The following is an 18,045-nucleotide window of genomic DNA, read 5'->3' on the forward strand; positions in this document are numbered from 1 at the left end:
TTTATTTCTGTGGAGAGTTATTTGAAAAAGTTGAAAATACCTGAAGGAGTTAATTCCATTGTTTTTGCTGATGGCTATTGAAGAGTTGGTGCCTTTCTGCATTCATGTTGTTTTTCTTCCTTTTAGTAAATATGATGTAGTATTACTGTTCTCTAACTTCATGTAAATCCTTCCTTTTCCTGGAGCTTCAGCTGCCAGGGATTCAGGACTTAGGTTTTCTGTACAGCTTGGTGAAATTGCCAAGTTGTTGGATAGAAGTGGGGTGTATACAGGGTAGAAACAGGTACAATAAACATGCAGAGGTAGAATGTTTTTTCAGATGCAAGAATAAAAAAAAAACCCAGAACAGTATGAATGTCAGTTTTTCCCTCTGAGTTTTGTAACAAACCTGCTGGATGAAACCTGGCTTTCACAGATCATAGAATTGTGTTGGAAGGGACCTTAAAGATCCTCTAGTTCCAACCGCCTTCCATGGGCAGGGACACCTCCCAGTACATTTAGGTTGCTCAAAACCCCATTCAGCCTGGCCTTGAACACTTCCATCAGCGGGGATTCCACAGCTTCTCTGGGCAACCTGTTCAGCGTCTCGCTGCCCTCACAGGAAACAGCTTTCTCCTCCTAACCTATCTAAATCTACTTCTCTTTCACTCTGAATCCTTTGCCCCTTCTACTGTCGCTGCATGCCCATGGAAAACATCCTCCGTCTTTCCCGCAGGCTCTCGGGGCCGGGCTGTGGACACGGGCGAAGCCGCTAGTCCCGGGCCTCCCGGGGCCCTCCGCCTGTCCCGGATCTCCCGGCTGGCGGGGCCCTGCAGGCAGCGTCCCGCCCGCCACGCGAGTGCTGCCGGGCCGGGAAGGGGCGGGAGAGGAAGGGAGAGGAAGGGCAAGGAGCGGAAGGGGCGGCCGGGCCGGGCGGGCGCGGCGGGCGCGTTCCCCGTTGCTGCGGGGACGGGCCGGAAGCGGCCGCTGCTCCGCGCGCCATTTTCAAAGGATTTCAGGCGCTGGGACGTCGCGGCCGCTCCCAGCGGGCCCGCTTGCCGACGCCGGAGTTTAGTGGTGAGTGTGGGGAAAAAGTGGCGTAAACCTGCTTGGAAAGTGACCGACCGCCTCTCTTGTAGGTACAGACTAGGATTGCTGGAAGGTCTGCAAAGCTTGCAGTTTAGGGAGGCGGGTGATGAGCAGGCTCAAAATCGAAAGGGTTTTCTTGTGCTGAAGTGGGAACGTACAGGGCATGGTGACAGGCTGCCAGGGAGGACGTGGAGGCTTCCTCTCTGCAGACATTCTAAACCCACCTGGACGCGTTCCTGTCACCTGCTCCAGGTGACCCTGCCTTGGCTGGATGATCTCCAGAGCTGCCTTCCTAACCATTCTGGCATTCCATTACACTTCAGCGAAAAACATCTGTTTCTTCGGGAAAAGTGTCGTCTTTCCATTAGCTAAGTGCTGAGACTTCAGAGCAAGCGTGTTGTATGAATACCTTAGTGAGAAATGAGCTCCCAGCAAATCCACTTGGAAGCAGACTTTCCTAAAGCAAGTGCTGGCTCTCTGGGTGTATCCTCAACACGACGCTGCAGCAACTGCATGTCACGGCACAGCCCTACAGCATCGCGGTAGTCAAATATCGGGTCCACTGAGTGCCTTTGGTACCTGGGTGAACAGGACAGGAAGAAAAAAGGGAAAAAAACCTTTAACATGTAAGTTATGGTGAATGAAAAATGCGTTTTGGTATTTCCCAAAACTGAGACTGAAACTGCAGTTCACGATTCTCTTTGGTGTTAATGTTACAGGCTCAATTAAAAAAAATGTTTTGTAGCATATCCATTTGTTCACAGTAATTTCTTTGTGTTCAACTGTTATCAATGTAGTTTTGTTGTCCACATGGCTTGATGACTGCATTATTTCTTCCATGGCCAAGATCCACCTTTGCTCTGCTTTTTTATTACATTTTCTGATTGATAACACAAATATTGTATCTGCAGCAGTTCTGAACCTGTACTCACCATCAATTTTGCTGTGTTGTTCTCTGAATAAAAGGAGGACTTCAATTTGCTAATCTAATACCTAAAAATATTGCTTATTTTACACAATTTTGTGCCAGTTGATTCTCTAGTTAAAGCCCAGAGCAGCTGGGTATAAGGTTTCACTTTTACCCGTCTTTCACATCAAGGTTCAATTGGTGACTTAAAATAGTAGGGAACACTTCTTAGATGCTACATATATCTATTACATAAACGTATCTTTAAAAGACTGCTCACAGCCATCCAGGCAAGTCATAAAATGAAGCATGTGAATGTTGTTACCCTCAGCAGTTTTCATGAGCAAAGGGGGAACAAAAAATGAGGCTAATTGGCTCTGAATACTCTTCAGCAAGCAACTGAGAGGTGTAATCATTTATACATATTAGTAAATCCTATATAGCAAATGACTGATTTAAAGTACTCGAGATGTAATCATTTAGACGTATTAGTAAGTCCTGTTTAGGAAATGTCTGAATTAAAGTACTGTTCAATTTTCTATTTTTCATCAAAAATGGAAATTTGATTCTCTTCACAGCAGTCCTAAATTGCAAGAAATATTTAGATGATAAATTATGTGAACTATTTATGCAGCTAATGTAGCCTGTCTCAGGGGAAATACCAAAGCTGTTAAGAGTGCTTTCCAGTACTTTGCAAACATACAGACATCTAGTAGGTATGACATACCTTTCATCAAGACTTGGTTGTCTTCACAAAGCTATTAAGCTTCTCTAAAGAAAAGCAAAATCTGGATTGAATTGACTGGGTGCAAATAATGTAGAAAACTTGGATTTACAAAAAAGCTTTTTGAGTATGTTCTTTACCAAATGCTTTTAAGAAAGCAGGTCTCTGTCAGAAATGGAGAAAAGAAGCTGGTGGTTAAAAGAGAGAGGAGAAAGTACAACCTTACACAGTGAATGTGCAGAAGATTGTTTGCTGTTTAAGACTGATCTGAAAGAATGGGTTAAACAGCAAGGGAAAAATTTGCTCATTTTATAAACATGTTAAGTGCAACCTCAAGGATTGCGAAGAGTTTCACTGGACTGAATAATAAAGTGGGAATTAAAGATAGCATTAATAAAGGCAAAGTGATACATGCTGTGTTCTCTAGAATGGTGCTAACTGCTCAGAAAAAGATGTGTCACTGTGAATGCATCTAATCTATGCTTTAGAGCAAACAAAGACCAAGTGCCCTGGTTTCAGGTGGGATAAAGTTAGTTTCCTTCCTAGCAGCCAGTGCTATGTTGTGTTTTGGATTCAGCATGAGAATAATGTTGATAACACTCTGGTGTTTTGGTTGTTGCTAAGTAGTGCTTGTTCTCAGCTGAGGACTTCTCAGTGCCAGTGAGGAGCTGCACGGAAAGCCATGAGGGAACATAGCCAGGACAGATGATCTGAGCTGGCCAAAGGGGTATTCCACACCTTAAAAAAAATAAACCGAGGAGTACCCAGAGCAGGGCTGATTGTGTTTCGAGGACATGCTGGGCATCAGTCAGCAAGTGGTGAGTAATTGCATTGTGCATCTCTTGGTTTTATCCCTCTTTCTCGCTTAGTATTAGTATTATATTTAGTTTCAAGTATTAAACTGTTCCAATGGCAATCTAAAAAAAGTTTTGCCTTTTATTCCCCTGATTCTCCCCTCCACCCCTGTGGGAGTGGGGAGAGTAAGCAAGTCAGCTGAGTGGTGCTTGGTTGCACACTGGGGTTAAGCCATGACAAACACGGATCAGTAATGTGAGAGAGTGGGTTAAACAGCAGGGGACAAAATTTGCTCATTATGTGGACATTTTAAGTGCAGTCCAAGGGTGCAAGAAAGATTTCACTGGACTGAGTAGTGATGCCAGAGTTAAGGAGCAGTGTTAGTAAAGGCAAAGTGATACATGCTGTGGTCACTAAAGTCGTAGCAACCACTTAGTGAGATGTGTCACAGTGAATGCATCTAATTGATGCTTTAAAGTGATCAAAAAGGCAAATGGTAAGTTAGGAATCAATATGAATAGTGATGGCTGCAGCCAAGTATCTCAGTGGCTGCTCAGAGAAAGGTCTATCAGGTACTATTACCATTATTTCAGTCCAACTTGAAGCCCTTCAAGGCCCTGCATTATAGGTTTATATGAAAAAAAAATGTATGTAGGAGTAAGATTTAGCTAGTAGTTTTTAGGTTTTTTATACTCTTGCTGTGGCAACTGTATAAGAGACACGGGACATTGTGTCAGACAGGTCTTGGATTCAACTGAATCAGTGCATTTAATGTATTGATTTTATATTTCCAGAAAAACAAATTTTCTTCATGTAGAAGTTACTCCATACTTCTTCATGTCATGATAAGAATCGTGATAGACTAAGTTTAGGGGTGAGATTTAAATTATGGTAGACTGTAATGGCAGAGGTCTGGAATTACTGACACATAATTTCTTTCCAACAAAGGGTGTATGACAATTATTGTCTTTGAAGACTTTAATATCTATGTTAACTCTCTGAAATAACAACACCAATTCTTCCCATATTCATTCCAGCATGCCTTTTGGACCTATACTACAGCTATTCATTTCCTGGTCTTATGATCAGATATGGCTGTAGGGAATATAAGATAATATTCTTCCTGGATTGATTCCAGTGGTAATAATGAGTTAGATTAAAAATTTCAGTTTTTAGGAAGGAGAGTGATTCAACCAGCAATTTGTCAGTACTTCCCAATACTGGATTGTGTTTAGGTTACTATATCTTGAATGCCCATTGCAGGGATTTAGTGAGATTATATATGTACTTCCTAGCCATAGTTACTGAAGTGCTAACATATGTCCATTTATTTTTCTTTGCAGTTACTTCCTGTACAAGCTGTGACACGGATATGTTCATGATATTTCTTCTGTAAAACTTTCTCAATTTGATTAATAAAAAACCTTTGCTGTTTCTAAAACACAAGCTTTTAAACGAATCTGAACTATTTGGAGGTAATTTAATCTTTTTAACTGATACAAGTCTTCTTAAGGAATAGATGGGCTCAGGAGTTACCAGTTTTCTTCTGTAGTAATATAAAATCTAGACACAGTAAAACAATTGCACTTTTCCTGAATTCAGCACAGAATCTTCAACTTTAATGTAGAAACCAAGAACTTGTTACTTTAGTGTTGGCTGTCAGAGGAGTATGAAGAGCATTTCCTACACATCAGGACATTGACTTCCACTGAGCACACTGGTGGAATGAAAGTGCAACCGCCTCCTCCTTCAGCCCTCCCAGCACAGTATGTAAAGGATTGTTGGAAATGCCATTGCTTAGTTAATATCCCAACAACCTGAAACCTCTTCAAGCAAATATTTTTAGTAGTACCCAGAGCAGATGCTGTGCTTGCAGGACTAGTGATTCTTATCCACAGAGCATTACCCGGCAACCACAGGTCTGTTGCTAGACTTCTTTGTAGTGTTTTAATAAAATGAGATGAAATCTTTACTTTCCAGCATTAGATATGAGAGAAACATGCACATTTTCCTCAATTTATTATTAATAACTCATTTTATTTCCCAATACCTGCATGTATTTATTTAATATATTTTTTTAAATCTGGTGGATTGTGATGATAGTTTGGGTGGTTTCTGAATTCTGTTCCTTTTGTATGAGATGCAAACAACACCACCTTGAATTGGTAGTTTGGCTGCTCAGGTCTTTGCAGCCATTAGGTTAATATTGAAACTTCTAAAAAAATGTGAGGGAAGATGTTTTACAGAAATAACTACTTTTCAAAAACATTTCTAACTATTGAACAGATGATTTTACAGATTAAGAAATACAAGCTTTAGTACTTGATTTGTCTTCTCATTCTGTGTCTAAATTCAGAAGGACATAATGATGTAAAAGTTCTTCTTCCCTCAGATGTACTCAGGAAAACCAAAATTATCATTTGAATTCAGACACAATAATACTGATCCAGTCTCATTTAAATCAGCTTAGTAATAAAAAGATAACTAATGAGTCAATTGAGAAAACCCAGCTCTCTGATCCTTGAAGTGTATTTTTCAGAAAATGATGCAAGTATGACTACAGTACACTGGTATTTTTTATCATTCCTATTTTCTATCATAGAATGGAAATATTGACAGTTAATCTGTCTTCAACATTTTACATGTTTTATGCAATTTTAGAAATGGTTGCCATAAATTATATTAAGTACTGGCTTGTAAACTTTGAAAGTAAGATTTATATATGAAAGAAAAAAGTTTGAGATTTTCAGAGTAATCTGTCAATTTGTATTGTGTAAGATACAGTGATGACCATGATTCAAAAAAATCAGAATATAATGGGAAAACTAACTGCCAAGGCAAATACTTATTTTTAAGGGAATATCTAAATATGTTTAAAACTTTTCCATTGCAGTGATCCTGTTTTGATTTACTTAAATTTTAAGGACATGCTTATGCACTGTATTTCCTACAGAATAAAAAAGATTTTTCCATTACTTTTTTCCTCTGTTTTTCCTTCTTTAAAGAACAGATGCTGTAACCAACAATTTTTTGCAGGTGTCCTGTTTTGTTGACTGTGACAAAAGCAGCTTTGGAGGTGTTTTTACAATGAGTACAAATGCAGAGCGAAGGTTTGTTAATCTCAGGAAACGCCTGAATCAGCTGGGCTATCGGCACCCACTGGGAGTGGACAGTTTACCTTTGGTGGAAAAGCTTTTCAGGTATTCAAAGGGGATTCATTTAAAAAATATTAATTATATAGTAGGTATTGTTTGATTTTTGACATGTAAGAGAGAAGGTTTAATATGGGGATTATTTTCTAGCAGTGTTATTTTAGAGCTAACATTAAGTTCTGGTGTCAAATGAAGTCAAATGGGTTTGCTTAAATTATGGGAACATCTTAAGATTTAATTAAATTCAGTAGAATTGCTTCTAAGTATTTATGGCATAGGAAAATACAACTTTTCTAACCTCGTAAGAGAGCCAAGGATAGTCACTATTGATATGTGCTTAGAAGGACACGCTCTCGTAACTGGTTGTATGAAAAATAATCTCAATTGTGTGTTTTGTGACTTAAACCATTCTCACCTCTATTTATTATGACCTCATTTAGAGAATTTTAAATTTGTTGTCTCTGCCCTTTTGCAAGACACATAACAGAAAAAAACGCAAAAATTTTCTGATTTACTTCTTGTTAGATCTGCCATTTTTTGGCTTTGATGTTATTAAGAACACAGTAATTTCCATATTAATCCAGTTACATTTGGCTAAATACACAAATGTAGCTATTCTGGCTCTGTTGCTCCCTAGTGTGTAATACAGATGGAAAAACATAGGTAGGCAAATATGGAGTAATCTGTCTTCAACATTAAGTCTCATCCCTGTGTCTACCAGGTAAGTTTATTCTCTCCGTCACTAGCTTTGATACTTCTCAGATGTTAATTCCTGATATGCTTTGTAACTATTTTGTTTTCTTTTTTTTTTGTCCTGTTCTTTCGTATTTACTGTTTTTTTTAAACAGATGATTTCAATTTTTCTTACATGACATTAGTGTTTTGTTGCCTTTGTTTGAATTCATTTACTCTCCACCATTGGGGAAGGGTTTTGTATCTCAGGATATAATAAACATTTGCATCTGCAGTGTGAAGGGTGATAACATTTCTAACATATCTGATGCTCCTTTATCCTAGTGACTTAGTTCATACAACTGAGAGCTTGCGCAAAGCAAAGTTTTCTTCTGGAAAAACCGAGAAAGAATGCAGCAATTATGATACTATTTTGGAACCTTATAAAACAGAGAATGCTAGACTTACTAGGGAAAATAATGATCTACATTTAGAAATATTAAAACTGAAAGAGCAGTCTGATCGTCATGTTAAAGGTAATATACAAAAGATGATTTTTTTTTAATCCTTTCATGCCAGAATAAAATTGTGGCTAAATCCTTGATCTGCAGATTCTTTTATCTGTACTTTTAAATGAGTGTGAGTGGTCATAGAGTTTGGTGCTTTTAATGAATTAAGGTTCATGCTTTTCTTTTGCAGTCAGAACACTTTGGAAGTTCTTCAAATTACTGTTTTAATAAGATATGAGAATGTTAGAAATCTTAATGCATACTTTTGTACCTTGAAATGGTTTTTTTTAATAGAAAACGAAATACTGTTAAATGCTGTTAAATGGACCTTTGTTCCACAGCAGGTGTTTATCTGTAAAACATGTATAAATATGTATTTTTGTGTGTTTCTTTGTAAAAGTATGCACATATGTATTTGTACTTGATAATTTTATGCTATGGAAAAAGAATATAGGATTTTCTTTATGCTTATTTTGTGCTACTAGGAAAAATAATAGTGAATAAGAGAGATAATACTGCTTTTCTCTCCCTTGAAGATTTGAAAGCCTCCTTAAGGAGGATTGAACATGAAACAACTGACTTGAAATTTCTGAATAACCAGTATATACATAAAATTAAAATGCTGGAAAAAGAGACCAAAGCCAAGACTGAAAAAATTCAGCAGCTTCAGGAGAAGAATCTGCAAGCAGTGGTGCAAACACCTGGTGAGTGTAAATAATCAGATATTTCAACTTTGTTCTGGGTTTTTTTTTTTTTTGATCTTCAGAACATAATATCTTTTCCTTTTGTAAGAGCAGTTACTGTAGTAAAATATCCAGTAGAGTAACATTACCCTTTGAAAGTGTGGGCTCTGAATTCTGTCATTTCTCTGTTTGAAGTTTCATTAGGTTGTCACTTGTGTTAGAGACAAATTTGAACGCAAACTTAGATTCAACTGAAGACTTTTAATTTAAAATGTGACTAGAAAGCACATATTAATCAATAGCTATTTCTTTAATTGCTGCACCTAATTAAGAGACATATTGTTTGACACTTGTGTATTTTTGAAAGGTAATTGATGTGTAAGTGACAAATTCAGATTTTTGGAACCAAGATCTAAACATAGCACGATACAAAATATGTCTACAAGTATTCCAATCCTCTATAAACTTACAATATTTAGAGGTTCTTTTGATAACTTAAAATGTTCTAGATGTTACTTCCAGGTTAATTTCTTTCTCCAGGGTTTCCTTTTTCTTAATTTTTTTGAATCTAAGGAATATATAATTATTTTGTGAAATTTTTAGACTGTCTTTATTTTTCCAAGCCATTGAATTATATATGCATTTTTTGGCATTTGAGGAAAATCAATAGATAGCTAGGAAAAAATGAATTTCCTCTTTATTTTTGCATACCTTTCTGCACTTCATGTCCTTTGCTTCAAAGATGACATGTCAGGCTTTTGTCTGTCTTTTTGCATACTTGTCCCTTGGTCACCAATCTTCTAGGATTTTTCTATACTACATCATCCAATATTACATGTTCTTATTGAATCATATGATGAAGAGGAAATGTTCTATCTGGAAGAAATACTGTGTTTTGCCTTTTTCTAAATACGTTATCATTCAAGCTAATAGCATACTCTGCTTTATGGGCAGTAGGATATCATAGTCACTGAAATCAACACAGAGTAGAAGGAATAAAAATATTACTAAACAATGCAAAGGTTAGTTCAGTCATAAAATAGTTCTTAAATGTGAAAACCAAATGCCTTTTGTGATGTTTTGATTTAGCTGTTTTAGTAAGTCTAATCACTTACAGCTTCAACAAGTTTGAACTATAGAGTATTTGGGATCTTAAACACTGGGGAAAATTACTTATAAAAGCTTTGTGTGTTTCCTTATTATAATAGTGAACTTTGGCAAAACTGGTACTAACCTGCAAGAACGGTATTGTCTAGAATATGTGAATTTTATCAGCTTATTGCAGAAGGATTAAAATGGTGAAACATGCCCATACAGAAGCAGGGGAATAAATAGGAAAATTAATTTTGTATTAAAGAAGACGACTCCCTTGCTTTAACTCCAAGTAATATATCTCTGGGTTTGTGCTTTTAGGTGGCAGGAGGAAAAGCATTCCCTTCAGGCGTCAGCGCATGCAGATAGACCAGTTTGTGCCCCCCTCAGGTGTCAGTGCCTACCCAGTGCCTCAGCCAGAGGACCCGTACATCGCAGACCTTCTCCAGGTGGCTGATAATCGGTGAGCCAGAGAGCTTCTTAACTTTGAAGTGTAGGTGTGTCTTTGATTCTCAGTGTCCTACTCCTTTTGATTGATAAGTTAAATTAATTTTCCCCCACTTGAGTCTGTCACTGGTGACAGTAGTTGGTAGATGGTCTCTCTGTTTTTATCTTGACGCATGAGCTTTTTCTTCTTTTATCCCCCATCCTGTTGAGGAAAGGAAGTAAGAGAGCTTCTGTATGGGGGACTGACAGTCAGACACAGTCAACCTGCTACAATATCTCAAACAACATCTTCTGCATTGATATTTTGCATGAGCAAAACTATTTCTCTGTGAAATATTTGGGTTCAGGAGCAAAGAGGAAATGCTAGTATTGAATTGTGTGCATACAATTCTTTCATGAATTCATATAAAAATGCAGCACTACATTTCAGAATTCAAGAACTGCAGTCAGAAGTAACAGAGCTACAGGAAAAACTGGAGACATCTGAAAGTGGAATGAAAAAATATAGCAAACAGGTATGTTTATCTCATCAGTAGTAGTGGGATTGTTGTTTTATTATTAATATTAATATTATTGTTATTATTTGGGTGTCATAGCCATGGCAATGGCCTTGTCTTAAAAACCTTCTTAGGAATGCATTGTAGGGCATTTGAAATATAATTATTCTAACTTGCCTATGTTGAGCATTTTCCTTCCTCTGCTTTTGGAGACAGCAGCAATGATGAAATACTTGCCTGGTGGTTTTGCTGATAAATTTGTCTATTGAAATTACGTTAAATAAGCTAAACTTGACAATCATGAGTGGAATTTTTCTGCATTTTTTAGTGCGTAAGTGTTAACTTGTCCAAAATAGCAGTTTGATCTATGTACATCTTAGGATTGTTTTTCACTGCTTGGACTGGTTATATTTTTAAGTTTTTATGAATAACTTATTTTACAAAGTTTTAATGGTATTGTATTGATAAGGTAGGTACAATCTTTAAGTAATGGAATTACATCAAATGTTCATGTGTTACGTCTTTCAAAATCTAGGGATTGGTGGACAGTCGTCTTTCTTTTTTCTTTACATCTTGGTTTTCCTCTTCCAATATTTCCTTTTTTCCAGTGACTGGAATAGTCACTGAGTTAGCCTATTTAGAAGTTTTTTTCTCTAATTTTAAGTGCTAGTCTCAGCTAAGTTGTAGCATTCGTCAACTTCACTTCAAATTAAAATTGTTTGGTTTTCTTCAAGAATGTAATCTAGTAGGAACTGTTTCAGTTTTTCCTTACAAATTGTGTTTGATTAATTTATTTCTCTTTCAAAGATACAGTTTTTTCAGAAGAACCGAAAATCTGAAAAACAAAAAAAGATAGAAATTGCATTTTTAGTTGTGTACCTTTTACTGAATGTTATGTGTTTGTTTATTTAAATGAAGGGTTTATTAATGGTGTATAAGGATACTGGAACATTTTTTTTGTCCATCAAAGGTTGAGATACGAGACAAAGAAATTGAGCGCTTAATGCTGGCATTGGGTGGTGGGCGTTCTCATGAGGTTCTCTCTCTGGAATCAAGAACTAAAAGTAATGAGAAGCTTATTTCCCACTTGAATATACAGGTAATGCATTTATTACAGTTGTTTAGTCAAACATAAAAATATAGTGTTTTTAAAATACCCACAGAACTTCTAGCTCTTCAAAAAATCACTATAGATATAAAATCAGTCAATGGAACTTGCCTTTCTTTTTTAATGGCAGTGTTTCTTGTCCAAGGAAATTTAATTTCCTCTTTTAAAAGTCTGTCAGAAAGGTTTTGGTAAAGAATTCAATGAACTCACATCTGTACATAGTATGTTAATCTGAAAGTATTCAGCAAATTTTGTATGACACACCATTTTCAGCAAGTTTGAAAATCCTTTTATTTAGTTAGAAAGTTATTGCATACATGCCATTTGTGCTTTAGAAAGTAACAATGGTATATGTAATTATGATAGGGGGTAACCCTGTAGATATTCTCATGAGAGAGTGGGGAATCTTCCTTATGGATTTCAACACAACTTGTTACTCCAACACAAACTTGTGAGGAAAGGATAAGCTTAGGGTAAAGGTGTTTGTGTTTACTGTGTGTATTAACATGCATCCAGTAGAGGTCTCTGAATAAGAATTTAAAGATGAGCTGGAGTACAAATCACATAAAGCCCATCTCTGGATTTGTACCATAAATTCTCAGGTTTTTCTCATGTGAGTTAGGTGTTCTGTGTACTGATTGTGCTTGATGTACAGTGGCATGGGAGCCACATTGAAGAGTTTATTCACTTAGGTTCAGTGCTGCAAAAATCGAGAATGAGTTATGACTTGGAAGCAGGACAGCTGTGCTCAGTGATCCTGAATTAGTAAGTTATCATGAATACAAATTGATTGTACAGGGAATGAGCCCAGAGCTGCATGAAGCTGGTTTTGCACCGTCAAGACTAATTTGCTCAAGACTTGGTCCCAATATACAACTTTTATTTAACAAGAATTGTATGATTGCCTTTAGATAGCAGTATTCATGACTAGGAGAGAACTCATAACATTATATTTCTTTTTCAGGTTGATAAGCATTAAATTCTAAAAATAGGAAATCTTGCCATTTTTGACAGGATATCACTTTTTTACTTTGCATATAGAGATACTGTGTTTCAGAAGATTTGGAGGAACTTTTGCTACCTAACTTAACAATGCATATTAATATTTTAATGAAAAATGTCTTTCAGGTTGATTATCTTCAGAAAAAAAACAAAGAACTTGAAAATCACATTCAAGATCTCTTGGATACTAAACAAAATGTGACTAGTGAGGTAGTGGATTTAAGCAATAAAAATGAAGAACTGTGTCAAGAACTGAATGAAATAGATCACTTGGCACAGCAGTTGGAAAGACACAAAGAAATAGTGCTTGAGACTGCAGATAAGGAAATAGGAGAAGCAAAGGTAATCACTAACGTCACAGAGTGAAGGATCTGCTTCATTTTACTTGGTTTTATATCTTCCAATTGCAATGAAAGGCTTATTAGCTTATGAAATGAAGATTAAAAGAATTTTTTTTTCCAGTTTTCTTAACATTACATGGAATTTCTCAGTTAAAGTAGATTATTCACAACTATTTTGTCTCTTTACTGTATTAAGTTGGGATTATTTTAGTTAAGGGACAATCTGTCTTTTTTCTTTTATTAGCTTAATATGAAATAAAATGCTGAGGTACTTAAAGCTATTGCGAGGTAATGCATGTCTGCAACAGCAGTACATATATTTGGAGGGTTTTTTTCTATGAGGAGTCATGCAGTGATTCATGTAATCATTATGCTCCAAAAGAATGTGGGTGTTTTTACCACAAATTTTTTGTGCTTTCGCTTCCTAGAAGCTTTACTACTTTATTACAAGGAACTAACTATACTTCATTTCTTACCAAAATAGTGTGCTTCCTTTTTTTTTTTTTTTTTTTTTTTTTTTTTGGTAACAAAGGGATTTTTGTCATTTTGAATATGTAACTCTTAACATATAGGTTAATTTTGGTTGATAGAAAGAAATTGAAAGACAATTCAGTGAAATACAGGATCTACAAGAAACGATAACAAGGCTTAAATCAGTAAGTAAAAGTATTTTCAGTTCTCGTTTGTACCCTTTTTATCATGCTGTCATCCACATGATTGTTTCATTTATTATAAAATAAATCAATTTAACAATTAGCAAGAGAACTTCTTTAGTACCCTGAACCTTTGATGCAAAAATTACTAATGAATAAATGAAAGAGCTAGAGAAGCTACATCATATTGTTGCAAAAATAAACTGAAAGAAATTTCTGTAGACAGTATGGTTGACTATGTCCTTATTGTACATTTCCTTATTTTTGCTATCTGAAGTCATAATTTCCTGGTGACATAATCATTTTTATCACAAATGAGTTATAACATCCCAGAGGATTTTCATTGTCTTGAAACTACTTTGTCTCTTAATTGGGATGTGAAAAATTATCCAATACTTGGCTCACTCTTTGAAACAAAGCATACGCCACAGATGAAAAACATCACTATTATCAATTCTTTGAAGATCAGACTCTTTCTAGTATATATGGCAACTTGTGTATTAGCTGAGTGCAGTGTTTTCTTTTAATCTACCTAGGGAATTTGCAAATACAAAAATACTTAATTTTCAGGACATCAGATTATAGGAAAGGTGTGTCAAATGGCATTTAATTGGCTTCAGAATTGCATTGACTGAGGTGCTGTATTGTAATGCACTTTAACACTGACACTGTTACCAAATGCCCTTAAAATTATTTCTTGCTTTCGTCATTAATTTTTCTCCCATGTCTGTATCCCACTATCCTACTGTTTAGTTTGCTTTTCTTGTTGCTGATTGCAAACCATGTAAAAGGTAATGCTTACTTAGGCTTAATAAACTGTAGTAGAAATACAATGGTGGCCTGCAACTAATGTTTAAGCATAAAGCTTCCAGGTCAACCAGAAGTAAACAGTGTTGTATATTACAAAAAATTATCAAAATGTTAATTTTTTTTCCCAAGTGTATCTATTGGCCGTTCTAATTTTTATAATACTTGTTACTTCAGGAGTTGTGCTCATGTCATAAGGAGAATGAGAGACTGAATGAAGAACTCTTTGGGAAAACAGATGAAAAAGGGAATCTTGAGCTGTTGTTAAACCAGCTTCAACAAGAGAAGCAAAGGCTGACAGAAAAAACAGAGAACTTAGAAAGAAAAGGTAAATCATCAAATGTAGATTCTTGGAAATTACTTTTCTGTAATTTTTGAAATAGAATACCTACCTAGTAAACATAGAGTTAATAGTACTAAAAGACTTTTAATATATCTAAATTAAAAGAAGACCATAGTTCTTCAGTCGTAGTTGAAGTGAAAGCTCTTGTCATAAAAAGATATTTTCATTCTCGATGTGAGAACTGAAAGTTCATCTTTTTACTGTGCTCCCACAGGACATCCTTATCCTAATTCTGTGGTAGTTTCATACAAAGTAATTTCCAAAACTCTTCGGATCCATTTTTTGAGATTTATCCATTTAGATTTTGAAAACCTCCAGGGATGAAAATTCCACAATATCTCTAATGTTCTTCAGTTGTCAGGGTAAATTATTCTCCCCATATTACAATTGTTTGTAAATGCTTGTAGCAATTAATTGCCACTGTTCCTTATTTACCTATTATGTACTTGTGAAGAAACTTGCTCTACGTTATCTGTAAGTGCCTCATGGTACTATCAGTCTGCCCTTTGCTCTCAGCATTTCTCCAGGCTGAATAAACCCAGTTCCCTTGGGTGTTCCCCACAGAGGCAGTATTCTGTTCTCTGACCATCTTGCAGTGCTTGCCTTGGATTTAATTTATGTACATCTTTCTTGTTGTAGGAGGGGCAAACCTTAAAACAGTATCTTAAGTGCAATCTCATGGGTGCTAAATAAAGGGGAATAATCACATCCCTCTGTTGATACAGCTCAACAGAGGGATGTGAGGCGTCTGATGGTCTTATGCTATTCATTTGTGTTTAGCCTTCTTTAGCCTTTAGAACTCTTACATCCTGTTCAGCAGGATTGCTGCCTGGATGGTTGGTGTGAGTTAATCCATCCCAAATACCTTTGAGGAAATTCATTACTTCCCTATAGAGCTTTTTTCTTTCTTCTTTTTTTTTTTATTTCCAGAACGAGAACTTGTCCTAGAAATTGAAAGAATGAGACTGGACTATGGTATTGCCCTAGGAGACAAATCTCCATCTCGTCTAGATGCATTTGTAAAGACCTTAGAAGATGACAGAGACTACTATAAGCGAGAATTAGACTATCTTCAGAAAATGGTAAAACTAAGGCCTAGCCCAAGCCGCAGGACTGCAGAGAAGGTAAAGTTCTTGCTGTCCAGATAAGTGAAAAAAATACTGTATAAACATTTAAGAAGCCATCAAATATATTTTCAAATTCATTGGCATTAAATGACCGTAGGAATTTTCTAAATTACATTATTGATACAAAAGGTCAGCTGAGAGAAACGCCAATGAATTTGTCTTTTTCTTTCCTTGTCACATTTTACAGTAACACTGATTACTTATTGATCAGTTTATTGAAATAAACAGAACTAGATAATAACCAGAAAAAGGTTGAAATCTTACTGCTAGCACCTTTGCTTTTTCTTTATAACAGCTGGTTCCTGTTGTTTAGATTACACCACCAGTGCCAGGCTTTTTCTTGTGATTAAAGTTATTTTGAATATACTTTTTATGTTTTGCTAACAGGCAGAATTCTTTTCTGGTATTAATTTTTCAGACATTTTAATTAGCAAATTTTAACATCAGTTTATTGATCACTTTTCAGAGCGAAGAGCTTAAGTCAATCACTAGAGAAAGAGATGAGCTGTGGTCTGTGTTAGACAGATTTGAAAAACACATGATAGAAATTCAGTCCAATGTCAAATTATTGACTGCAGAAAGAGATAGATTAAAAGTTCTTTATGAGCAGGTAAGAAGACATTGTTTATAGTTAACATTGAAATAACCAATTAACACTTCTTGTACCGCTGGTTATTTAAAATGAAAAACCTAGTAGAACATAACCAAGTCTAATAAAATACATAACTATTTTTATTACTTGTTAATAAATTATGTATTCTAGTTAGTTTATTAATTGTGATTTAGGGAATACATTTTAGTTATCTAGAGAAAAATAAGGCTATAATGGGACTTCTGTAATTATAGCATTTTTTTATGTGTACACTATATTGCAGTCCCATGTATGCTAACAAACTAATCTTTTAAAGTCTCAGAGTGAATTGAACAGGATGAGAAGAGAAGCAAAACACAGTTTTCTTTCTCAAAGTCACACAGAAGAAGAACGTGACATTGCACTGATTGACTTTAAAATACTAATGGCAGAAAAAGAAAGTCTTGAAGAAAAATTAAAGGTGAGCTTTTATAGCTTCATTGCTTACATTGAGGTGACATATAGGGAAAAATTATACAATAATGCTGTGTTTGTTTTTGGCTGTCTATCAGTTCTACTTTTCAATAACTTGGGATTTCAAACTCACAATGAATTTTATATTATTATCAAATATCTATTATTGTTATTGTTACTGTTATGAATTACCATGTTTTCCTGTAAACACAGTCGCAGGCAGGGGTAGAAGAACATGCTTTAAAGGGCAAATGTGTCATCACCTTGTGTGGGAGACCTAGATATGGAGGCCCAGCCACAGAATACTTCTTGCATATGCACTACTTTGAGGATGTCTGGGTGGCATTGTTTTGTCATTTCTTCAATGCACTGAAGTGCCTTGAAGAAATCATGCACTTCACTCACAAGAGAGAAGCAACAATGTATTTTGTTCACTTAAGGCAGCTAATTTCAAAAATTCAATGGTAGATGCAATGGTTTAACAAGATTTGATGGTAAGGTACATTTGAGTATTTGCTGCATAGAGGCCAAGGTCAGACAAAACTATCAGGGAGACCTTCGCATTGAGTCGTGAGGCTCAGAAGGGTCTTCTTGCCTTCCAGATTCCTCAAAGGAGTGTGGCTGGATCCATACTTGGTCAATAGTTTGTGTCTAAAGGATTATAGCAATCAATTCTTTATATCACTTAGCTAACATTTCAACATTTCAGTGTTCTCATTCCCAGCTCATTAGCTGAGTATGAGATGCAGTAAGGATTCTCTCTGCCTTAACAAGTAACCTTCAGAAGCTTCTCAGCTCAAGGGGAGATCCTCGTGTGCAGCCTGCTGTCATGCAGGAGAGCTCAATGGGCTGTGGGCTGTCCACTAGTCATGGATTAGGATGATTGACTTCTATTTGCATACCAGCAGTATTTCAGTAGCCACGTGCTCAATTAGCCCTCAGCTGCTGCCAAGCAAGACTTAACAGCCCTTAGCTATCTGCTGTTAGCTCTCATCCCAGAGTCCTCCTTAAGCTGGATGCAGCTATCAGAAGGGCCACTAGTGACTATTGGTTTACCAAAAAAAAAGAGGGGG

At 36.1% G+C, this 18,045-nt stretch overlaps 1 protein-coding gene across 9 annotated transcripts in view; it reads left to right on the plus strand.

Annotated features, from left to right (window-relative positions):
- Positions 1–480: 480 nt before the first annotated feature.
- Positions 481–18,045, plus strand: part of CEP135 (centrosomal protein 135) — a 35,470-nt gene continuing 17,905 nt past the window's right edge. For 2 of the 9 annotated variants that reach the window (XR_012055597.1, XM_072928182.1), the window contains exons 1-15: positions 485–1,694; positions 3,327–3,517; positions 4,838–4,969; positions 6,531–6,694; positions 7,664–7,854; positions 8,364–8,531; positions 9,924–10,065; positions 10,480–10,564; positions 11,517–11,645; positions 12,783–12,998; positions 13,588–13,653; positions 14,635–14,785; positions 15,731–15,924; positions 16,394–16,537; positions 16,836–16,979. Coding sequence is in view for 8 of the 9 variants with exons in the window: in XM_072928182.1 (XP_072784283.1) it covers positions 6,582–6,694; positions 7,664–7,854; positions 8,364–8,531; positions 9,924–10,065; positions 10,480–10,564; positions 11,517–11,645; positions 12,783–12,998; positions 13,588–13,653; positions 14,635–14,785; positions 15,731–15,924; positions 16,394–16,537; positions 16,836–16,979 (1,743 nt within the window). In the remaining variant the exon portion in view is untranslated. Of the gene's footprint in view, positions 1,695–3,323; positions 3,518–4,837; positions 5,414–6,530; positions 6,695–7,663; positions 7,855–8,363; positions 8,532–9,923; positions 10,066–10,479; positions 10,565–11,516; positions 11,646–12,782; positions 12,999–13,587; positions 13,654–14,634; positions 14,786–15,730; positions 15,925–16,393; positions 16,538–16,835; positions 16,980–18,045 lie in introns of all 9 variants that reach the window. The other 7 variants (XM_072928188.1, XM_072928187.1, XM_072928185.1 and 4 more) reach the window with 7 other exon arrangements.

This window comes from Taeniopygia guttata, chromosome 4 (genome assembly GCF_048771995.1).
Source record: "Taeniopygia guttata chromosome 4, bTaeGut7.mat, whole genome shotgun sequence".
Lineage (NCBI taxonomy): Eukaryota > Metazoa > Chordata > Aves > Passeriformes > Estrildidae > Taeniopygia > Taeniopygia guttata.